At 33.1% G+C, this 25,303-nt stretch overlaps 2 protein-coding genes and 1 long non-coding RNA gene across 5 annotated transcripts; all 3 read left to right on the top strand.

Moving 5' to 3' along the window:
- Positions 1–1,267: 1,267 nt before the first annotated feature.
- LOC107948518 (calcium-dependent protein kinase 20) lies at positions 1,268–8,304 on the top strand. The gene is given in 9 exon segments (XM_041111327.1): positions 1,268–2,686; positions 3,618–3,740; positions 3,743–3,760; positions 3,872–4,024; positions 5,642–5,757; positions 6,036–6,203; positions 6,864–7,088; positions 7,202–7,302; positions 7,853–8,304. Coding segments are annotated over 8 exon segments (1,716 nt in total). The 5' UTR covers positions 1,268–1,857; the 3' UTR covers positions 7,286–7,302; positions 7,853–8,304.
- Positions 8,305–10,232: 1,928 nt separating this feature from the next.
- Positions 10,233–14,431, top strand: LOC107893582 (sucrose-phosphatase 2). 2 transcript variants are annotated; one of them, XM_041111325.1, is made up of 10 exons: positions 10,233–10,408; positions 10,500–10,535; positions 11,001–11,082; positions 11,166–11,465; positions 11,604–11,705; positions 11,900–12,094; positions 12,195–12,485; positions 13,389–13,575; positions 13,855–13,901; positions 14,060–14,431. In XM_041111325.1, the coding sequence occupies exons 3-10, from the start codon at positions 11,023–11,025 to the stop codon at positions 14,156–14,158; spliced, it is 1,281 nt and encodes a 426-aa protein (XP_040967259.1). In that variant the 5' UTR covers positions 10,233–10,408; positions 10,500–10,535; positions 11,001–11,022; the 3' UTR covers positions 14,159–14,431. The 2 variants fall into 2 exon arrangements, with proteins under 2 accessions (XP_040967259.1, XP_040967260.1); XM_041111326.1 differs by lacking the exon at positions 10,500–10,535 and having other exon boundaries at positions 10,266–10,408.
- Positions 14,432–15,424: 993 nt separating this feature from the next.
- On the top strand, positions 15,425–22,351 carry LOC107948520 (uncharacterized). Of its 2 annotated transcripts, none has more exons than XR_001697420.2 (3): positions 15,425–15,893; positions 16,007–16,241; positions 22,264–22,351. It is a non-coding gene; the product is annotated as an uncharacterized lncRNA (long non-coding RNA). The 2 variants fall into 2 exon arrangements; XR_005925638.1 differs by lacking the exon at positions 22,264–22,351 and adding an exon at positions 19,869–19,923.
- Positions 22,352–25,303: the final 2,952 nt, after the last annotated feature.

The following is a 25,303-nucleotide window of genomic DNA, read 5'->3' as shown; positions in this document are numbered from 1 at the left end:
GAATGTTGATTGCTTAGCAAGTACATTCAAATGGACATTTGAAAAGTTAGTATTCAAGATTGAATAAATAGAATATGATATATTATGTGATGTTCTCATGAGGGGGAGTAAATATGCGCCCTTAATCAAGGTTTTGTTCCATTAGATTTTCCTGGTAAGATTTTTAATGAGGTAACATATTATGTGTATTATATATATGTGTACTCTTTTTCTTTCAGTAGGAATTTTTTTCTCACAGAGTTTTATCTTAGTAAAGTTTTATCACAGTGATTAAAAGTAAATCTCTACTTTATTTATACTTCTTGTGTTCATTTATACTTCTTATGCTCATAAATAGATACTTAAGAGAAACATTATAAATATTCTGATTGATCAATAAAATACGTTGTCTTTATTCTGCCATTTCATTTATTTTTTATTCTCTATCTTTTATTTTATAACACTAACTTAAAAATATAATTTTTTAATAATTATTATAATGTTAGTTGTAACTAAAAAATTATAAGTTCCACTAAAAAAACAAAAGCCACAACTTCTAAAATTGCACTGAATTAAAATACATAAACTTTCATATAATTTAAGATTTATTCTTTGACTTAAATAAAAAAAATATATGTTGAGATTAATGTTATTAAATCAAGTAGTGATGGATAAGGCAAATAGAATTAGTATATATGAGTAGTTGTGTACTAGATAATAGTATACTCACAAATTTTATAGATATAATGATAAATTTAATTATTGATATTTATATTTTTTTGTTAATTTCATATATATATTTTTTATTTTGAATTAAATTTGACCATCAATTTTTTAAAAAAGTTGAATTTGACTATCAATTATTTAAAAAGAGTTGAATTGATTTTTTTTAATAAAAATATTATGTAAAATGTTAAACTTTTAAATATGACATCTCACATAAGAATTTATCTGTATTTCATGATTTTTAATTTTTTTAAAGACGTGACATATAAAATAAATAAAATAATATTAGCATGAAATAAATGTGAGCTATCAAGTGGGTTTACACTCCAACATCTAAAGAATTATTATTAAAGAAAAATGATTTAATTTGTTTGTGAGATTAATAGTTAAATTTAATTAGAAAATAATGACCAAATCAAAAGATGTAGATGTAAATAATAAAAATGATGGTATTGCTAATCATGTACGTAAATAATAATTTAGATTTATTAAAGCAATTGGGCGGGTGGGGGAACTGAGGTGCATATGATGACGTGTGAATCCTAGGAACTGCAATGCATGCAATGAAACTGTAACCCAATTCATGGAAAATGGAAAACACCCTTTTCTTTTATGTTAATTCTAATTAATAATTTTTTTGATGTAATTATGAAATTTTAGCAATCATTTTATTTTTCTGTTCCTTCACCAAATAACTTGGATGTGGAACTCTCCTGCATATTCTTTGAAAAGAGACGAAATTCAAAGCAAATTGATCTCTTTGTAAACTTCTCATAGCTTCCATTACCTATTTTCTTCATCTTCCCGGAAATAATTTTTCCCAATATCTGTCTAAATTTCGTTTTTGGGATTTTTTTAGATTTGGAACAAATCCTAAAGCTTTGCTTCCCCCATCGAATTGATGACATAATTCAGGATTCCTGATCTATTAGTTTGGATTTTGTGGTGGATTTACCTAGAAGAGGCTGTTTGGACCAGAAAAAGGGCTGGACTTGGGGGGTCTGTTCTAGGCCTTTGATCTCTTCTCACAGATTGAATTCTTTCGATTTTTATTTGCTCTTTAATGGAATTATCAAGGACCCATATTGATGTTGGAATTGAGAAGAGAGAGTTGATGATTATGATGAGGACCTAAGAATTTGGGAAATTTTGATGGGGAACGCATGCGCTGGGCCAAGTAATCTTGGTGGGAATGGATTCTTCCAATCTGTCACACAGGCGGTTTGGCGGCAAAGGCCGCCTATTCAGGACCAATTGCCGGCGGCTAATGAAGATAACAGCAACAAAGGTTCCGACGAATCTAATAAATCCAAGGGCTCGGATGATTGTCAAGATTCCGCTGCAACTGAGAACACTGCCCCTGTACCCGTCAAGATCCCCAATGCGGAGCCCAAGAATAAGGAAGGGAACAATGCCAATAAGGCTTCGGGTCAAAAGCCAAACAATTTGAAGAGGTTGACAAGCACGGAACTGGAGTCAGTGCTTGGAAGGAAAACCGGGAATATGAAGGAGCTATATAGCTTGGGGCGTAAGTTAGGTCAAGGACAATTCGGAACAACGTTTTTCTGTGTTGAAAAAAGCACTGCGAAAGAGTTCGCCTGCAAATCCATTGCCAAGAGGAAGCTGACCTCAACTGATGATTTGGAGGATGTTAGAAGGGAGGTTCATATAATGCACCATCTCGCAGGTCACCCTAATGTGATACAAATCATAGGTGCTTACGAAGATGCTGTGGCTATTTATCTTGTTATGGAGTTTTGTGCTGGTGGGGAGCTTTTTGATAGAATCATTCAGAGAGGGCATTATACCGAGAGAAAGGCAGCTGCGCTTGCTAGGGTAATGGTTGGTGTTGTTCAAGCATGTCATTCTCTTGGTGTTATGCATCGTGACCTCAAGCCCGAAAATTTCCTGTTCATTAACAAGGATGAGGACGCCCCACTTAAAGCAATTGATTTTGGGCTTTCAATGTTCTTTAAGCCAGGTATTACCCATGTTGTAACTTCTTCTTTTCGTTCATTCTTGACAGTCTTGTAGTTTGACTACAATTAGCAACTTTTAATTAAAATGTCTCTGATGGAAACATTTGATCTTTTTTTTTTGTCCACTTTGCTGCCATGAAAGTAGTTAACTCTTGCTAAAGGTAATGTTTTTGGCCAGTAGATAAATGCTTGAGTGAACATTTTGTTATCTTCTTGGACAGTTGGACCAAATTTTGTCAGTTGACATAATTTTCATTTTATTTATGAAACTATTGAGAGCACAGGTTCCTACTTTTTAGTTTTATATTATATATTATCATTCATCCTAGCGACCGTGAGCACAAAATTTCTCTCTCAAGCAAAAGTAAACGAGAATCTTCAATTGCTAGAATAAAATGTCCTGTAATCCCTTGAGAAACCTTACGCAGCTGATACTGTGCTAACTGTCTCACTGGTTTTTGTTTTCTCTCAGATTAAAAATCACAAATTCCATTATATTTATTCTGTTAGTAAATTCTTAGTTACTACAGAGAAGCATACGAAGTTCTTATAATCACCATGTGCTGTTATGGAAAGTATTTTACATAAAATAGTTTTAGATCCATGTGAGGTAGAGCAGTATTGGGAATCCTTATGGAGACTCTACCCGTCACAGGCTACCTGACTATGTTTGAATGCACATTACATTGACCTTGCAAAGAAAGCAAAGAGGGGAAGAAAAAAGAGGGTGGGGTTGGGAGATAGGAGTTAGTGCAATGTCTTCATCACCCTTCTTGGCTATTGCTCATCTTTAGAGTGTGGTCATATCTAGCCAAATCACAGTCTGATCATTGCCTTCATTTACATGGAGTCATTCATCTTTATAAAGGATTTTACTAAATTTTATTATGTCAATTTACTCTGTTATCTGGGAACTAATCCCTTTTCCTCTAGGTGAAATATTCAATGATGTGGTTGGAAGTCCATATTATGTGGCTCCAGAAGTGTTGCAGAAGCACTATGGTCCAGAATGTGATGTTTGGAGTGCTGGAGTGATCATTTATATTTTACTTTGTGGAGTCCCCCATTCTGGGATGGTGAGTGTTTTGCTACTTGTTGCTTCAATGGTTTGAAGCATCAGTAAATGCTTCCAGGCACGGTTGACTTACATCTGATTTATTTGGTACGGATGTTAATTTTTCTATCAGAAACGGAGCAAGGGATATTTGAGCAGGTTATGAGAGGTGAACTCGACTTTACATCAGAGCCATGGCCTAGTATCTCTAACAGTGCAAAGGACTTGGTACGACGAATGCTTATAAAGGACCCTAAAAGGCGGTTGACAGCCCATGAAGTTCTTTGTGAGTATGCATAAATCTCCCTTTCTCTAAAACGTACTGTTATTTAGCACAAATGGTCAACTTGAATATTATTTTATCTGGGAAGCCTTGAAGCTATTCTGTCTATTTCAATTGAATGATCCTTTGCAGCATCACATAGTGGAGAGTTACATTGGATATACCTTTAGAAACAGTTTTGATTTGGCCAAAAAGGAATACATTTAATGAAATACAAGTTGTCATGCAGTCAATCTAATTTCATGTAGAATTTTGTTATGGAGATGGAAGAATAAGTGTTCATTTAGTGAATGATCTTTTAAGAACTACCTAGATGTGAGGATCTTAGAAACTAGTGCCTTACATATAAGAAAATAATTTGTCTGTTTTATCTTTAAAACTACGTACTTTACTTTGTTGGCAGTTGTAAATTATGACCTAATATTGAAGGAGAATGACAAAAAGAGTGATATTGTATGCTTTACATTAATCTACTCTGTTAAATACAAGTAGAAATATAGGCTTTGCTTTTATCTCGTTCCTCACCTCAATGCATAATTAATTTGTCCTTTGTGGCTGCTTCTTTCCATCTATATGATATGACCTGCATGAATACCATTTTCCAACAATTCCTTTTTATACCCACTGGAGTTGGCAGAGGAAAGCAGGGAATTTTGTAACCTGAGATTCAAGATGCTAGGCTTCAAAGCAATCATTAGAGAAGTTGGAGTCTTGGAGAAAAGTTGATCTTAGCCTGCACTGGATGTGGCTGCAAATGTCTGATTTGATCGTTTCAGGATTAATTTTGAGAAATTGGATAGTGATTATTCTAAACAATTTGAGATTACGAACTGATGATTGAAAACCACAATCCAGTTAGTCATCAGGGAATCATTCCATCAAATCTTGGTGTACATATGTTTTGCAGAAGAGACCTGTTAACCTGTAGACTACCTTGTCACACATTTATGAGTTTTTTCTTCACTTGGTTTCTGCCCTTATATATTTTGCAGATTTCAAAAAAGTTTATTGCTATGTTGTTGGAACTCATGTATGTGTCCTACATGGTATGCTTAATTTTTTCTTTTCCATGTTTTTGGAGGGTCCTTGGAGGGACATCTCTCCTATGTCCTGAAATGCATTGGACACAGGGTGCTGTACGCAAATACTTCAAGAAAAATGAGGAGTCGTAGCAACATAGGTTTATATCCCTTCTTTGAGTGAACATCTTTGTGACAACTGGCACTAACTATATTCTGAAAATCAAGGAATCTGGATGACAGTGAACAGTTTTATTTCAGTTACTTAAATGCAAGAAGAAGAATCGCCATTCTTGTTTTGGTCGGTGTTTCCTTTCTGCAACATCAACCAAGAACTTTAAATTGTTGGATTTATCACTTGCCTTGTATTGTCAAACAAAATGAAAAGTTTATCATAACTAATACTTCTACTTCTCCAATTATTTTCTCCATGTGAAAGCATTTTATCATTGTTCAAAAGAATTCAAGACAGATGTAATGCGTTCCCTGTCTCTTTACCGTTTTAAGCATTTCAGTTATCGAGAAAATTTATTTTCTGTACTTCTTCTAATGGTGCAGAAATATATTGTAAAGGATTACTTAACTTCCTGTTTCTTGGCAGGTCACCCTTGGGTTCAGGAGGATGGCATTGCTCCTGATAAACCTCTTGATTCAGCTGTCCTATCGCGTTTGAAGCAATTTTCTGCAATGAATAAGCTGAAGAAAATTGCCATCAGAGTTAGTACCCAGATTCATCTCAACTCTCTGAAGTTCATAGTAGTGTGGAAGAATTTTCAAATTGAATTGTGTTTTTCCCCAATAACATGCATGAATGAAACATGTTGGATGGGCTAAGCAACTTCTTAATGATAAAGAGTAAGAATCTTTATCAAATTAGATGCTTAATGCAGCCATTATATCAGGCAGCTGCAGCAACTAACAAGTTGTGATTTTTTTTTTTGCGGGCCATGGCATCCTTATATATATTTCTTATTAGAAGTTTTGTTTATATTTAGGTCATTGCTGATAGCCTATCAGAAGAGGAAATTGCAGGCCTGAAAGAAATGTTTAAGATGATAGATGCAGATAACAGTGGGAATATCACTCTTGAGGAACTGAAAATTGGTTTGGAAAAAGTTGGTTCTAAGCTCAAGGATTCTGAGATTAATGGGTTAATGCAAGCTGTAAGCCTCTTTATACCGAACAAATCTCTGCCTTGCTGTAGTGTATTATGATTCTGGCTTTTCTTGTTTTAGTATTAAGTGCTCGCAGGGGGCATTAATAGGTCTAGGGGTGAAGCTAGAAAATATTTTTGTGGGTCAGAATTAAATTTTATATTTGTACGATAGTAAAAATGTAATTTCATCATTTTAATAGCTATATCTTTATAAACTTTAAAGGATTAAATTAAATTTTTATCATTTTTGGGGGGCCAAAGTGCAATTTTACCGTTACTAATTTAAAATTTTATAAATTATAAAGGGGCCTAAATGGAAAATTTTCTATTTTAGGGGGAGCCGGTCCCTGCAAGCCCCCTGTTTTTGCCACTGAACAGGTCCAATGTTAAAGATGCATGAGGTGGATAGTTTTAGGTGTTTCCAATGCTTTTCCTGACTGGAAACACTCGATTACTAAACTATTAGCATAGATAAGAATCAAGAACTAGGAGAGTAGCTGCAGTTTTTTTGAATAATAAGTTTTTGCTACATTTGAAACTACATTGTCCGGTCATCATCTTAAATGCGAGATTGACCAGTATATGCATGGCGTAAGAATGGCCAACCAGGCACCCAGGCCATAACATTGTTGCTGATTTGGTATAGTTATTCTCTTAAATACTGCAGGCAGACATTGATAACAGTGGTACTATAGACTATAGCGAGTTCATAGCGGCCATGCTTCATCTAAACAAGATCCAGAAAGAGGATCATCTGTTTGCAGCTTTCAACTACTTTGACAAAGATGGAAGTGGCTACATTACTCCAGATGAGCTCCAACAGGCCTGTGAGCAGTTTGGCTTGCAAGATGTTCACTTGGAAGATGTAATACGTGAAGTTGACCAGGATAACGTAAAGAATTTACAAGCTGACTTTTTAACTTCCATTTTCACTTCAAATATTATGTTGGTTAAAGATGTATGTTCATTTTACATACATCGATTATCATGATTTCTTCTCTTCAGGATGGACGTATCGACTATAGTGAGTTTGTAGCTATGATGCAAGACACAGGTTTAACCGGAAAGCACAAAACATTTAAGCATTGATACATCATCTTGCTACAGTAAGACTGCTTATTCCATGGTTCTTTAGACTACAATTTTGATTTGAACCTCAGACCTTTTGGTAATCCCTACTGAAACTATCATAAGTTGGGTAGTAATTCCCTTATCTGAATCTTGTTAGCACTTTTCAGTTCACTATACTGAGCTATGCTACTCTTGACTTTTTCTTTTTCTTGAAGTACCCGTCTTAGACACCTATGTCTGATGCATATCTGGAAATGGGTGTAGAGACATGACCCTAAAAAAGCCCTCCAAATACATGCAAAAACTTTGAAAAATTTAAACATACTCATACCAGATATATACTCTTATCCAACATTTACACCCAAGCTGAGATCTCTTTACTCATTTTGACCCTCAATTTCTTCCAGGTTAAGTCATTCATTCATCAGTCCATTCATTTGCCCTCGTCTGAAAAAGAAAAAGATAAAAAAAAAGAAGGAATACACGGTATAACCTTAAACTATGCTGCTAGCATCTAATGTCATCAAATCCATGTTTTAGCCATTTATGTCAATGACTTGCATGATGTTTCATCTAAACTGACAGGGACTTGGTAGCCATGTTCAACATAAGCTGTTTAGCAGCTCTGTTTAGAAACTGTAGCATGCTCGATGTTGTGTCCCGTAGTGATCTTGCTGGCCTAAGGTCGACTCAATCATAGGGTACTTCCTTCTTGCTACCATATCTTGCCTACTAGCAAGGCCAGCATATCTAGATTCTCAGGAGGTTATGCAGAAAAAATGGCATGTAACATTTTGCTGGCGAAGATTGGCTTGTTGACATGGAGCGCCCCCATGGCAGAGAAGTCAAAGCTTATAGGAACCCATATTATTTGGACCTAAGTTAATGGCGTGGTTCGTAGGTTTCCCTCTTCTTTGAAGAGTTGTTCTGTAATGTTCTTAAAAATTTTTGTTGTAGAAAAACGGACCACTTGGTTCAATTTTACTCGTCCTCGATTGGACCATTGCAGGAACAAGCAAACTCATTGGTTATTTCAACCCTTTTTACCATCATGCAACAACTTGCGTCTTCTTGTTTTCACATCTAACAAATCTCATATATTTATTTACTCTCAAATTACAATTTATCATTTGATGGTGAAATTACCATGGAAATTTTTCTACTAAGAGTTGAATTGTATTTTACTTATTCTACTTAAGAAATAGATAATTAAGTCTCTGTACCTTAGATTAAAGAGTAAATTGGTCTTTCGCTATTAAAAATTTCATCCATTTGTACTATTAAAAACCTGCATGATTAATAGAATAACTAAACAGAGACATGTGACATGTCACGTATATCTTGTACTAATATACATGAATTAATTTTTAATAGGAAAAATGAATAAATTTTTTTGAAAGAATGAATGGAATCATACAATTGAAGGGAAAAAAAATAAACACTCGTCATAGATAGGGAAGGACAAACTCTATCAACACAGTAAATGTTTTAGAGACAATTGGTTTTGTCACAATTCAAGCATGACATATCTGTAGTTATTGCAAGCACTTAAGAAAATCAACCCTGGATGGTCCAAAGCGGCGAACAAAAATCGACAAAAGAATTGAGCATTCACCAAACTATAGAGGACGACAACAAAACCATCCCTAAAATCACTTGTAAAATTAAGATTTTAAAACTAAAGACTTATTAAATAATGGAAAAAAAATATAAAACTTAACACAACACGAGTCCAAATCAACTCGTGAAATCATTCATTATTTTGAAATATTTTCAAAATAGAAAAAAATTAAGAAACTGACCGAAGAGCCATCCACTTTCCAACAAAAAAAATTACAGGTGATTGGTGGAGTTCGACAGGCATCGTCATCTATCCATAACCTGTGAAGACAATAAAGATATTCATGAAATAGATCTGCAAACTAAAAAAAAAAAGACATATGGAGTGAATGAGAAGAAGAAAAAAAAATAGTTGGTGGGAGGGAAAAAAAAAGCAAGCAATAACCCGCCTGAAGGTGTTTTGGAGAAAAGAAGACAAAAGTTTTTAGGGTTTAAAAAAAGAATAAATTTTTTAAAAGACTGTTTTTTTCTTTAATATACTATACAAAGATTAATTTATTCTTTTGAGTAGAAAAAAGTAAAATACAATTTGACTCTTTATGTAGGGACTTTTATTGTATTTTTATCAGGTTTAATTGATAAGGGGACTCGAAGTGATCCAAATATAAACATTTTGATTTTCATCATTGAAATTCACTTTATTTATAGGGATATTAAATTTTTAATAAAATTGAGTATTTGGAATGAAAATAATTTCAAAATTCAAAAAAATTTATAAATATGAGCACCTTGTAATAGGGGTGTTTAAATGGTCAGTTCGGTTGTTAACCAAATAGAATTACTATTAATCAAATTACCCAAAATGTAAATATCTTTAACCGTTAATCGAATCGAATTTTTTTCAAATACATTAGTTGAATTAAAATATTTCGATTTAACCGAATTAATCAGAGTTTATATATTTTTATCTATTGATTAAAAAAATATAAAATACATAAAAAAATAATACATTGCTAATATTCATTTTTTCTAATAGTTCAAAAAAAATTATATATAATATATATTATTTATTTCAATTAATATATAAATAATAATTCAAAAATACATTACTAATATAAAAATTATTATATAATATATATTATTTATTTCAGTTAATTTAATTAATTATTTAATTTCGAACTAAATTAATTGATAATTAAAATTTTAAATAATTATTAATTAACTTCTAATTGAATTAAATTTAATCTCTAATTAATTAATTAAACTAGATCGATTCAATCAATTATTTTAATTTTAAGTGAAGAAAAAAAAATGAGGAATATGCCTAATAAGATGCATATTTTCAGGTATATAAAAAATTAGATGAAATTCCTGGTGATGACACACCCATGATAGTGGGCCCCTAATAATCCGGTAAAAAGGCTCTCTACACTGATAGAGTAGACAGATGAGGAGGCGCCAACGAATTTGGATCCAATTCCATTTATCATCTCATCCTCATATCTCCTAATCTCCGCTAATATTCCAAGGCCACCAAATCTTTATCTTCTTCTCCACTTCTCCTTTTCTTTTTCCACTTAGGTAACTTCACTCCTTTTAGTTTTCGCTTCATTTTCTTCTTTTTTCATTGTATATGATTTTCAATTGAGTCGTAATTTTCATGCGATCGCAGGTGAAATTTTCAGAAGCTTCGATTTGGTCGATCAAGGTACTTTATCAATTTTGATTTTCCTTTTTACAATCTCTGATTTCAGGTTTTTTTCATTATTCTGTGTGCTCTTAAATTGCGTAGATTGATTTTCTTTTAATTTAATTGAAGCTTTTCACATGTTAATTTCTTTCTTTCAGTGTAGTTTCAATAAATATTCTCAGTTTCTTTCTGGTACTAGATTAATTTCTTTCTTTCAGTGTACTTTCAATAAATATTCTCAGTTTCTTTCTGGTACTAGATTTTTTTTTTCATATTTTATGGCATTTGTTGATTTTTGATTGATTTGGATTTTTGTTACTCTTAATAATGTTGTTATTAAATGATGCGAAATTAAATTATCTCATTTTTTATGGCATTTGTCAATAATCTTAAGTAGTTTCTTCAACACAATCCTGACTCAGTTCAGTAGAATTTCATGTTTTTTTTTTTAATTTACACTGAGTAATTCCTTTCACGCTATAGGATTTTAATCGGTACAATAGTCATGGATCGGATTACTAAGGCCGCACGTCTCATGATAGTATCTGATCTTGATCATACGATGGTATGCTTTTGTCTTGCTTTCATGTTCGGAAATGTTTTTGCTACAGTTGCTTAATTGGATTTGATGATCTTTTTCTTTTCCAGGTTGATCATCATGATCCCGAGAACTTGTCTTTACTTAGGTTTAATGCCCTTTGGGAATCGAATTATCGTCATGACTCTCTGCTGGTTTTTTCCACTGGGAGGTCACCTACACTCTACAAACAGCTGAGGAAAGAGAAACCCATGCTAACTCCCGATATAACTATTATGTCAGTGGGAACCGAGATAACATATGGCAGCTCGATGCTGCCTGATGATGGCTGGGTTAAAATTCTGAATCAGAAATGGGATAGGAACATAGTCATTGAAGAAACCAGCAAGTTTCCTGATCTCACTCTTCAGGTCTACGTAATATATATTATTAACTGCAACCTTATATCTAGGTTTTAGTGTTATTCTGTTGAGCATCTTCAATATAACAGGATATTTAGTCCTTGGTCATGATATATTTGATGAATTCAAGCATGTTGGATCATGCAGGCAGAAACAGAGCAGCGACCACACAAGGTTAGCTTTTACGTTGATAAGACTAAGGCCCAAGTAGTGATGAAGGAACTTTCTAGCCGTTTGGAAAAGCGAGGGGTAAGATTCAACTTACTACCAAGCATGTTATGCATCCAATCATATGCACTTTTCCCAAGTAAATATACATAGAAAGATGTACACCGGACTACAATACATTGGTATTCATTTCTTCTTCATCTTGCTTGCTTAGTTGTTTCTTATTCACTGGAAGTTGTTTTGCTACCATTAACTTTTGTCTTATTCTGTGCCAGTTGGATGTTAAACTAATTTATAGTGGGGGAATGGATTTGGATGTATTACCACAAGGTGCTGGCAAAGGACAGGCCCTCTCATATTTACTAAATAAGTTGAAGACTGAGGGAACACTACCTGTTAATACTCTTGCTTGCGGTGATTCCGGAAATGACGCTGAACTCTTCAGCATTCCAGATGTGTATGGAGTCATGGTTGGTAGTCTTCAGCTTTTTAAATAATTCAGAGTTACTAGCCCTTTAGAATTGCAGTTCTTTGTTGCTATTTGTGGTCTATTAATCTTCCCCTCTTCAGGTCAGCAATGCCCAAGAAGAATTGTTGCAATGGCATGCTGAAAATGCAAAAGGTAATCCTAATATAATCCATGCAAAAGAAAGGTGTGCAGCTGGAATCATAGAAGCCATTGGACATTTTAATCTTGGTTCAAACACTTCTCCAAGAGATGTTGCTGATTTTGTGGAATGTAAGCTAGACCGTGTCAATCCAGGTTATGAAGTAGTGAAATTTTACTTGTTCTATGAGCGATGGAGGCGAGGGGAGGCTGCCAACTGCGAGACTTATATAGCAAGTCTGAAAGCTTCTTGTGTATGTTACTCCCCTTCCTTTTCTTTCATTGGTATGTTTTGTCATGGTACTTATCAGTTCATCAGAATTGGGCAACATCCAACATTCTTCTAATTATTAGGGAAAGGAAAAAAACAAGACAACAATCATGTTACTTATCAGCATCTTCTAATTAATTCTAGTCTGAAAGCTAGACCATGTCTTGCATTTGTTTATTTTAATTTGGTGCATCATTGGCTTCTGTTTCTTATTTTAATCTGAACTCTTTACACATTACAAATTTGAATCATAATACCTGCATGATTTGAAACCCTTCTCTGAACAGGATGAATTAGCTTTATGGTATATAGGGGTATATTAGTGAATCAGATCTTTTTAATACATTCCCTCGTTACATTTTTCCATATGGTTTTTGAGATGAATTCTTTATGTCATTGTCTCTTCCATCATTTTGTTGTGCAAAATGTGACCAACCTACAGCACTCCATTACTGACAAAGCCAGGGCACAGCAGGTAACAAAACTTGTAGGACTGTTGGGTATGCATGCTAGGTAACTAGCAAAACAAATAGGTAAAAGCAGTTGGATCTATTCTTCTGCAATGTTATGCATCTAGAACATAATGTGATCATAAGATAATAAAATGAAAACAAGTTCACAATCAGCCAAAGATTACAATTTGTTACGGGTGTGTATCTACAAATTGGAATGCATGCCGATCAGTTTATGGACAAGCTTGTGGCTAACCACAGATCTAACAAGTCCTGTTGAATTTTAACAAACAAGTATAGAGATTATTTTCCTGACCAAGCATTTCTGCCAGGAAAACACTGTTTTCCTCCTTTTATGTGAATAAAATCTAATTTTGATTCGTTTGTTCTTACTAATTAGTACTGTGCTTAGATTTTATGTTATTTTCCTTCAGGATCCCACTGCTACTTTTGTCTTTCCAACCGGTGTTGAGAAAACTCTTCATGAATGCATATACGCAATGAAAGGGTGCTATGGAGACCAAACGGGTAAACAGTTCCGAGTCTGGGTGGATCGTGTATTGTCCGCACCAATTGGCTTGAACACATGGCTAGTGAAGTTCGATAAGTGGGAGTTATCTGGTGAGAGTGTTTTCTTTATAAAAGTAGTTTATCATTGTATTTGATTCCGCAGGCACCTTTATTTCGCAAGCATGCTCACATTGTATCTCCATTTGGAAAAAAAAGAAAGAAAAGAAAACAGTATTATGAACATGTGCAAGCATGTATAATGTTTTAGAACATGTGCTATATGCCTCTACCTTTATACTAGGCAAGCTCCTAAGAGCCACTCAGTATTATTCAATGTTGGCGTGATTGGCAATGATTTCCCACCTTTGATTGCCTTGCTAATTCTTGTAGGTGATGAGCGATGTTGTTGTGTGACCACTACTAAAATAAATGCGAAGGTAAGAACTTTTAAATCCTAGATTCTGTTTGATTGATACTTTTGCTATAAGTTTTGAATAGCTATCGCGTCAAACAACAGGAGCTTTAATCTGTTAATTTCTTGATGAAGATTGCTTAACACAATTTTGTTGTAAAATGATTACATTTATGTTGGCAGGGATCCGGTGGTGCTTCAGACGGGTACACTTGGGTGAGTGTGCAGCAGAAGTGGTTAGAAGGATATGAAAAGAAGGATACATCAATTTGGCTTTTCTAAGGTACTCCGCAACATCGACTCTGGAATCAGCATAAAAAATTCTATAGGAATAAATGTATCCAAATTTCAATAGCTTTACTATTTTGACATATATTTGATTAATTCATAGGCAACTTAGGAAATGGCTCTATAATTAGATAAACTGAGATACATACCTTGGCTTATCTCTTGTGTGATTCATCTTATTTTTTATGCTCTCGCAGTGTACAGCATCTGTGTCAAAAATTTGCATTATCCTTTGGATTTCAAACCCAAGTGCTTATTTTGTTATTACATATTTGGTCTCCCTTTGTTTATTTTCATTCAATCTGTTAATAAAAACTTTAGGTTTTGGCCTAATTTCCAAATTGGCTACTAAAATATGGGTAAAATTTTATGTGTTATTTTTAAAAAAAAAAATTGACAACAGATTATATTTTTTGTTGAAATAATTAAGTTGAGTTATTAAAAATCATTGGTAGCATTTGGTTTACTAAATGTAACATTACGACATTTAACATGGGGTGTAATCTTATTACGACCTATTCCTTAAGTTATCTTAGATTACAGGTCCAATTTGCCTTTTGTTTTTATTATTTTAATTAATTTAGACTTTTTTCTTAAATAAAGTTTAAGATTAATTAAAAACAAAAATAAATATTTGAACTAGTAAATGTCATACATTAAAATTACAATTACAATTATTATATTTTATTTAATAATTTATTTATGAATATATTACTTATGGTTACAATTATGGTTTGTGTTGCAATTATGATTTATATATTTATTCAACAACATATATTAATATATAAGAATTGTAATATTTATCATAAATTTATGGTAATTGAGATTAAAAGTATTAAAGGAATTAACCTTGTTAAAAGAAATCTTATAACAATAACAATTGAATAAAATGTTCTTCTAGGTAATCTTAGATTCGGAACCTGTAATATTATTACGGAACTTAATTTAAGATTCAACAAACTACACACTTCTAATATTTTGAGTTTAATTCTATCATGTGCAATTATTTTTCTAGATTGTATATAAAAAATAAAATTATATTATTTTGTAAAAATAAAAACACTATTTACAATTTCATTAGTTTGACTTTTCTCCTGGACGTTTTCTTAAAATTAGGAATGGGGGTGGGTAACGTAACATGAAAAGATTAGAGCGTTATAAATTATTAGTGTATAAAAACATACGTGTATCTTTAATATTTAAATGAAATATTGTTATTGAAGATGATATAAGGAAATTTTTAAACATATTTTTGAGAGAATGATATCATTAAAAATCGAAAATATGGCCATTATCAAATGGCCTTCTCTGATTCCAACAGAACTAACAAATGCTGTGGCACTTCCTCCCTCAGATGTTTTCCCAATTCATGGACTGAGTGAAACAAATAGAAACAAAACTAGCAAGACATCTTCAACAATGGGGGCAACTTACTTTGCAGCTTCTTCATGATGATAAGCCACCACCTAGGATAATAAGCTCAAACCCCACATCAATGGCTAAATTGATAGCTCGCCAAAAAAAAGCTTCAACAGCAAAAGGGGAAGGTGCATGAAAAATTGGACCGACTGCATCTACAAGAACTTCCCATTCCATACCGTCCGGATCGAAAGGAGAAAGAACCATCTAAGTTTATTTTGACAAGCCCTGGAGAAGGAGGACACCAACGCCGGATAGTAGGCCGTGGAATTTGATCCGTCAGATGTGTCACTGTAGAATAATCCAAGTGGTAAGTATCAATAAAACGCCTCTGACAATCCACACTAACTTTAAGACCTTCATGCTTCTCCGGATTGTAGTATAAAAATTTCTGCAACAAAAAGGGGAAATTGATTTATGCAGTTGATGAACCATCCCTCAAGAGAGAGTTGTAGTTCGTCAGTGCTCCAAGCAAACCCCTAAGCCACCCAAAAATCATTTTCCAAGGGACACCGTCGAATTGCATGAAGAACATCTTCCTCAGCCCTCATACACCTGAGGCACAACGCCGAATCATCAATATGGCGTGTAGCAAATACCATCACCACCGGAATAAAACCGTGGAAACATCGCCAAACTCAAACAAGAATCTTCTCAGGTAATCTAACCTCCCATAGCGTTTTAAAGAAACGACTGTTTAACATACGTATTCGGGAAGCATTTATTCATAGCCAGCCAAGCTGCATAATACCTTGATTTCAGCGTAGGACCCTGAATTATGATGCGTCCATATTAATCGATCTTGCATTCTGTGTCTGCTTGAAGGCATATGAAAATTTGTTCAACAATATCATCAGAAAATAAAGCATGCAGAAGTGGCTCCTCCCATGTCTTAGAACCTTGATCAATAAGTCAATGATCGTAGTAAGTACAGGCACCAAAAGATTGTGCCTAGGCACCGAAAGGTCGTGCCTAGGCAACCATCTATCTTCAAAAATTCGGATTGCGATACCATTACCAACCTGCCATCTAACACCACAATGTAGTAAATCCTTAATTCCCCAAATACTTCTCCATGTGAAAGATGGATTTTGGCCAAGAACCGATTGAGGAAACTCGGTAATTGGAAAATATCTGGCTTTCAAGATTCATCCAATTAATGAGGTAGGATTAGTGGGAAGACGCGAACCTTGTTTACAAAGCAGTGCCCTGTTAAAAGCTTCCATATCCCAGAAGCCCAGTCCTCCCTTAGACTTGGGAATGCATAAATTCTTCCAATAAACCTAATGAATACCGCTCCCAGCAGCATCCATTTTCCACCAATTGGTAGCAATAATAGAATTAAATTCAGAGCAAAAACTTTTAGGGAAAGCAAAACAACTCATGGGTAGAGCTTGCAACACAGATTTGATGAAAACATATTTACCCCCAAATGATAGAGCCCGTATACTCCATCCTATAATTCTGGATATGTCCTTAATGGCCTGAAACACTTTCTTATTCCTCCCCACAATAGGGGGAAGACCTAGATATTTTTCCAATTCAGAGACTTCAGGAAAATTTAAAGCTTGACTCATACTATCATTCAGTTCTACTCCAGTGTTGGGACTAAAGTAGAGCTTTGATTTATCAAATTTACATGTTGTCCCGAACACCTCGCATATTCAGTCAGATCTCCTTAATTGAAAAAGCATCCTCCGAAAACCAACCTATAATCTCTGAATTTTGTCATATTTATAGTAATAAATTTTTAATTAAAATAGCACTTGTGTTTTATACGAGGTGATTTAAGCTGTTCTTAAAATTTCTATTGATCGATCTTATCCTTTACCTTAAAACGTTGAATTACTTTGAGTATGGACTAACACAAAACTTCTCTTAGTTTTTGGTGGAAAAGTTATTTTAAACTATGAACTTTCACAAAAAATAAAATTTATTCTAAAAATAAATTATCATTATTTTTTGACAAAATATCGATGCTCTCAAAAAGATGTATAAATAGATATTTTGAATGAGAAAATTAAATATATTTTCTTATAGATTATAATACAGTAAAATTGATGTAACTTACAGAATTATAATTAGGTTAAAAAAATAATTTAATTTAACTAATTAATTGAATAATATTTTGAGAAATACAAAATAATTATTAGATTAGATAAATTATAAGTGTTGGATTAAAGGTCCGTATAATACATATTATTATACTCAATACACGAGATGAGAATAAAAACCCAATCACGTGAAGGGGGCAACAATTCCTAGTCCCAGTAAAGGTATGTTGTCGCCCCCATGTATTCTACTTGTAGTAGAATATTGTGTTTTTATTAAATTATTATTATTTAATTACACCTTATTGAATCAAAACTCTTGTATCGTTTCTCTATAAACTCGAACTTCAATTACTTAATTACAACCAATTAAATAATAGTTCAAAAAAATTAAATTAATTTCTAAGTCATTTTTTGTATTGAGCGAGGAAACTCATTCACTGCAATAGTGATACATGCGATCTATTTATCTTATTTATCTTTTTCATTCATTTCATAGTTTATCATTTTGACATGCAATTCGTTTTAGGTTATCTTGAGCTATTGAATGGACCTATTGTGTGACAGCCCTAAACTGACCCTAGTCGGAAAGTGGTTTCGGGACCACGAAACCGAGTCCTATAAGAAATTAAAAGATATATTCCGTGTTTATAATGTGTGTAAATGCATGTGTGAAAGTTTCATGCATTAATTTGATTATTTTTATGTGAATTTAGTTAAAAAGGACTTATGTGAAAAATATTAAAATTGTGGTAGGTTGAAGTGTAGTGGTCAAATATTGCATGGCTTAAAATATGGGGATTTGCATGTCAAATTCCCCATTTTTATGTAAGTGGCCGGCCATGATGATGGTTGAATAGCCATATATGCATTATATATTATATTATAATAGTTAATGGTTTAAATTTTAAAATAAAAAAAGGGGAAGCCATACATCCTTGCCTTGTGCTTGCCAAATGTTGAGAAAGAAAGAAGAAATATAATTATTAAATGATATTTGGCCACTACATAGGTAAGTGGACGGTAATGGACCACCATTTAAAAGGTTTTGATATTAAATTACAAAGATTAATTTAGTAATTGGCTTATTAAAATGAAATATAATAGAAGATGGTGATAAAAACAAAGTTACACCCATCCTTTCTTGCATTTTTGCCGAAAACCATAAAGAAAAGAAAATGGAAATGAAGCTAGGGCATTCGGCTATGGTGAATGTATAGATTAAGGTATGTTTAATGCTCTTTCATTGAAAATCCTTGTATATTTGGAGTGGTCATCAAGTATAGAAGTCAGCTCATGGCAAAATTTTTGTAAATGGATGAAGATGACATTTGGTCATGGATGTTTATATTTCTTTGATGTTGGTTTCGATGTTTAGTGTATTGAGGGTTGATAATAGATGGAAGTCGAATGGTTGTTGTATGTAGATAGCATGCATGCTAATAATGTTTTTATTTTCTACTTAATATCTTATTGATTATGAGTTAACATGAATATTTAGTTGAACATATACCTTGAATTATGTTCAAAAATTTTAATTGATTAGTTGTACTCTTCTTTTTGCTTTTGAATATTCGAAATATTGAAGGTGAAAGGCTGGAAAATTTCAAGTTGAAATGTTGTCCAAATGCTGGAAATTTAGCATGCATATTCTTTTATTTAAATGCTTTGACCGAATGTTGGAAGTTAACTTGAATGCTGTCTGGTTGCTGCATGAGGGAGTTAAAATTGAACTTAAGATAGTTTATTACTAATTAATTTGCTGCTGTAATGCTGTAAATTATTGGCTGTCCAAATTAGGACAAATTTATGGTACTTAGCTAATTAATATGCTGCTATAATACTTAAATTATTGGCTCTCCAAATTAGGACAAAATCATGGTGTTATGTGCTAGCATGATATGTATGTGTGATTGAAGTGAAAAATGTTTAGATGATTTATAGTAATTGGCTAATGTGTTTTTGTGGATATAGATGCCGAATGTGGACTCAAGAAATTAATTGGAAAATTTGTTGTTTGTTTAGGTGATAGGAAGTATGAAATAGTCTTATGTGATACGTGTATATAAGTAGATGGAAGTGAAGTGTCCTATATTTTTGTGTATGGGATTAATTGCATTTTGATTTTAATGTGCATGATTATTACTATGTTTAAAATGTGTGAAAGCCGAATATGCTCATGATACAATGCTTGATTAGTTGATTAACAATAAGTTAAATTTGTGTAATCCAAGCTTAAGAGCAAAGAGGATCAAAGTCGGATAGGGGAAAAGAGAAAGTAAACAAATAGCCGTGGATATCTAGTCGTCGACCATTTCCGAGGTAAGTTTTAAGTGATTAAACGTTGAGTAAATTCAATCATAATAGGACATAATGAGTTGATTTAATAAGGTATGATGTGGCCATGATATGTCTTAAACTCAAATGGTAAGTTCATAGGTGTTTGGACTTGGAAATTTAAGAGCAAATTGTAATAATTTGCTTTGGACAGCAGCAGTAACGTGATTTTAGAAAATCACTATAAATTGTTGGTGTGGAATTATAGGCTGAATAAAATATGTAATCAAGGCTTAATTAGTCTAGTTTCTTATAAAAGAGACCTTGTGAGCAAAGAAATTTCCTATAAAGAGATATTTAAAGTTGTGTGAGACGGTGTCAGAATGACTCCGAAATCCCCTGTTCTGTTTTTAGAAAATCATTATAAATTGTACAAAAATGGTTATAAGATAAAATTTATATGCTTAGACTCCTTAATGAGTCTAGTTTCAAATGAAATCAAATACAACACATTTTGAATTCTGTAAAATGAGAAATTTGATTCGTAGTGAAGAGTGGTCAGATTAGTCAAACAGTGAAACAGGGGAAACTTTAAGAAAAATCTGGTATTGATTGGCCAAACCTAAAATTCTGGAAATTTTATGGATGGAAGATATACGAGTCTATATTCAGGAAAAATTAACGGCAAGTGATTTGGAGTTTTGTAGCTCCGGTTATAAATAATTTAGTGACCATTGCTCAGGAAAACAGCTCGTAGTGAATATGTGATTTTGTTGTAAACATGGATAAAACTTGTTTTAGTTGCTCATAAGCTATTGATTAAACCCATACTTGAATTATAAATCGTGATATTGTAAGTTTATGAGTATTCGAATATGAAATGATAGTATGGCGTAAAATTGAATTATTCATTGGAAAGTGATGGATGTAGATTCGGCCAAGACCAAGTCTGTACATGATAGTATATGTGGTATGTGAAGTATATTTGAATAAATGTGAAAGTGTATATATGTGATAAGGCCTAATGGCCGATGTGATGAATGTGAAAGTGTATATATGTGATAAGGCCGAATGGCCAATGTGATGAATGTGAAAGTGTATATATATGTGATAAGGCCTAATGGCCGATGTGATGAATGTGAAAGTGTATATATGTGATAAGGCCTAATAGCCGATGTGATGAATGTGAAAGTGTATATATGTGATAAGGCCTAATGGCCGATGTGATGAATGTGAAAGTGTATATATGTGATAAGGCCGAATGGCCAATGTGATGAATGTGAAAGTGTATATATATGTGATAAGGCCTAATGGCCGATGTGATGAATGTGAAAGTGTATATATGTGATAAGGCCTAATGGCCGATGTGATGAATGTGAAAGTGTATATATGTGATAAGGCCTAATGGCCGATGTGATGAATGTGAAAGTGTATATATGTGATAAGGCCTAATGGCCGATGTGATGAATGTGAAAGTGTATATATGTGATAAGGCCGAATGGCCAATGTGATGAATGTGAAAGTGTATATATATGTGATAAGGCCTAATGGCCGATGTGATAAATGTGAAAGTGTATATATGTGATAAGGCCTAATGACCGATGTGATGAATGTGAAAGTGTATATATGTGATAATGGCCGATGTGATGAATGTGAAAGTGTATATATGTGATAGGGCCGAGTGGCCAACGTGATGGATGTGAAAGTGTATAAATGTGATAAGTCCCGAAGGGCATTTGTGTCAGTACTATATCCGGGTTAAAACCCTGCAGGCTTTATGCTAGAATATTATCACTGATTAATGTCCGTAGGCTTCGTGCTCGTACTATATCCGAGCTCTAAAGACCCGATGACTACGTGTGGAAATTTTGTCCAGGTAAGCCCCGAACTAAAGGTTTTGCTGAAGATTCAAGTAAAGCGTAAGATTATACAACTTCACAGTAACAATTGGTAATAAATACGTTCAATGCGTTAAGTTGGTCAGGTATGTATTTTGAGATTATATTTAAGTTTGATTTAGACTAAATCACAAGGTCGTTATGTGATGCACATGTGAGTAAAGCAATAAGACTGTTCTATGATTATTGTGCATTTGGTCAATGTAGAAAGTCAGGAAAAAAAAATATGTAATGTACCCATGATCATAAGAGGTCACTATCAAGTGAGAATTTATCTGCCTATTATATATGATGAGATGTGCATATTCGGTAAAGGGATGGTATGCCCGAAGGAAGAGTGAAATAAAAATACGAACAACTATGTTATAATTTGATTGTTATCTGTTGACACTGCTTAAAACTTACTAAGCATTGTAATGCTTACTCCATGTACTTTGTTTCCTCTGTTTTATAGATCTCATTTGGAAGCTACAGGCTCGGGGATCATCAGCAACTAGTCACACTATCACTATCCATTGTTTGGTACTGCTACGTTTTGGATTATCTTATGGCATGTATAGAATAGACTAGTAGTGAGAGGATATATTGGTTAATGTATATAAGCCATGCGAAAATGGCATCTTTTGAATGTGTACTTATAGAAGTTTAAATTGTATCCCTGACTGTCTCTAGTACTTATCTAAAGGAATGTTCAAAAAAAAAAATTTACTGTTCTGATATGAGTTTCAAGACTGGTAATGCCCCTTTATCTATTCCGGCGACGGATACGGGATTGGGGTGTTACAGATTGAATTTATATAATTAAAGCTCAAATGATTTTGTAATTAAGTTTCAACTCTTTGCCTATCAATTACAACATTATTTAATCATGGAACCATTCCACTATAGTACCCATAATTTAACTTTCCCTTATTATATACCACTATGAAAACTACTATTTCAATGCTTGTCAAATGACTTTTTCATAAGTGTCTTATCCTCATAGGTTATCATTAATCTCTTTAAGATAAAATTCGTTTTTTCAATATGATCCTATTTTATCTCAGGGTTTCTATTACATCTATCGATATGAAAAAGCCAAATACTAACACATAGTAATTAAATCATTTTTCCTATGAAAAATGACTTGTGGCCTCGTTACTTTTTCATTAATCATGTAATGCCAATGAGAAGATATCATTTACCATTATAGGGCTATGATTCCATTGTTGTAGAATGATGCTACATGATTTAGAAGTCGTATACCCAACGTACCAGCTTTCGGTTCCTTATCTATTTATACTCAGGCTTTTAATACATCAAAGTATATAAGTCACGCATATATAGCCTATCAACCATGCAATATTAAGGTATGCCCAATTGTGAATGTTACAAGTGAATAAATCCATAAACAAATCTAAGATAAATTCATCTTAAGTCCTATCCAATATATTATTAGTCAAAACAATAACACCTGTCTCTATATTTTAGGAGTCATCGACTTTGATACTCAAGACAAGACATCTCATTAGTTTGACTTGATAGACGATATAATAATATTTCAATCGATTTTCTCAATTTTGATTAGACTATAGACTGTTTAGATTATCTACTAATATAATTTGTCTTCTTGCATTATACTCCAACCACATAATGCACCTTAATATTAGTTAAACATTATATAATTAATGAACCAATATTTGCTTATGTTTTTCTTTGAGTGCAAAAACTGTTGAGGACAAATACAAACGATATTAATGTATAATGAAATTTTATTTAAACCAATTGTTTTAAAAAATTACAAGTACAAAATGACTAATACACTACATGTAACAGCCCGATTTTGGGCCTAGTCGGACTAGTGGTTTCGGGACCACGAATCTGACTTAGAAAAAATTGTTTTTATTAAATTTTCATGGTAACAATTTTATAGAATGATTTCTTGAAAATTTCGTTCGAAAATTTTGATGTTTGAGCACTCAATTTAGCAAAAAAAGACTAAATTGTAAAAAAGTGCAAAAGTTGAGTTCTACATGCTAAAGGTGTCAAATTGTTATGAAATTTTAAATTGAAGGTCCTTAGATGGTAATTAGACCATTTTTAAGTTAGTGGACAAAAATGGACATGAGGTAAGAGAAATTTCATGTTTTAAGTTAGGGGCATTTTGGTCATTTGGCTAATACATGAATTAAAAATCAAATTGAAAGCCAAAATTTAGTCCATCTTCTTCCCTTGGTGCCAAAAATTTGAAGGAGGACATAGCTAGGGTTTTTTCCACTTTTCAAGCTCAATTGTAAGTCTGTTCTTGCGCCGTTTTTAATGTTTTTTTACATTTTTGAAATCGTTAATTATCACTTGATCTAGCTATTTCTACCATTAATTTGAGAGATGATTGAGGTCTAGGATTTGTCCCATGTTAGATATTTGTGCATTTTGATGTCTAATGGTAGATATGCAAGTTTAATGTTAGATAAACAATTTTTGCTAGGTGATTTTTGATGAAAATGACAAAAGGACTAATTCGTAAAAAGATTTTAAAATGTGTGTAAAAGCGTGATTTAATGAAAAATGTGGGCTAGTATAAGCATGAAAGAGGTTTGTCTAGGCTTAGGTTTTGATAAAATTGAATAGATTTCATTTTACGAGCCTAGGGACTAAAATGTAAATATGTCAAAGTTTAGGGGTAAAAATATAATTTTTCCATAATGTAAGTTTTGGACTGAATTGAGTAATTGATTAATAAATGAGTTAAATTTGCTATTATAGATTAAGAGAAACGAGGTTCAGACCTAAATCGGGAAAAAAACAAAGTATTTGACGATTAGGTTTCCTACTATTTTTGTACCAAGGTAAGTTCTTATGTAAATAATGCATTGTTTTAATTATGTTTTAAATGCTTTACTATTTATGAATTGTGATTGACCATTAAGCGTGTTCAACAAAGTTACAATAATCGCGAAATCTTGGTTGAACCTTAGGAATAGATAGGATACAAATGTCATGACATTAGGGTTACCGAGACTATGTGTAAGACCATATCTGAGATATGACATCATTATGAGATTTTGTGTAAGACCATATCTGGGATATGGTATCGATATGAGATTTCGTGTAAGACCATAGCTGGGCTATTGGCATCAAAATGAGATCCCATATAAGACCATATCTGGGATATGGCATTGGTGTGGTACTATGTGTGCGAGATACCCGAGTATCCTTTAGTATTCCAAGTGGTTCAACGGGAAATGAAACAAGAATGTTAAAGTTATGAAAGACTATGGTAAGTTGTAAATTGGCACAGGTATGTATATGAAACTCATGTTTAATGAGCTTGATATGTGATGAATCCCTCGGTAAGGTTGTGATTGAGTAAGTTGGATTGTGAGATTTATAATGACATTTATGTTAATTTACTTCAAGTTAATTGTATGTTAAATGTGAGTTTATAATGCTTATTATTTGCATGGGAACTTACTAAGCTTTAAAGCTTACTCTTCTTTCTTTTCCCTTGTCTT

This window comes from Gossypium hirsutum, chromosome A04 (genome assembly GCF_007990345.1).
Source record: "Gossypium hirsutum isolate 1008001.06 chromosome A04, Gossypium_hirsutum_v2.1, whole genome shotgun sequence".
Classification (NCBI taxonomy): Eukaryota; Viridiplantae; Streptophyta; class Magnoliopsida; order Malvales; family Malvaceae; genus Gossypium; species Gossypium hirsutum.
The sequence above is the reverse complement of the archived record's forward strand: the minus strand, read 5'-3'. Positions and strand labels throughout refer to the sequence as shown.

Coding starts and splice junctions, on each gene's coding strand:
- LOC107893582 (XM_041111325.1), top strand. CDS start 11,023: ATGGATCGGATTACTAAGGCCGCACGTCTCATGATAGTATCTGATCTT. Junction 11,083..11,165: donor CTGATCTTGATCATACGATG/GTATGCTTTTGT, acceptor TTTCTTTTCCAG/GTTGATCATCATGATCCCGA. Junction 11,466..11,603: donor TTCCTGATCTCACTCTTCAG/GTCTACGTAATA, acceptor TGGATCATGCAG/GCAGAAACAGAGCAGCGACC.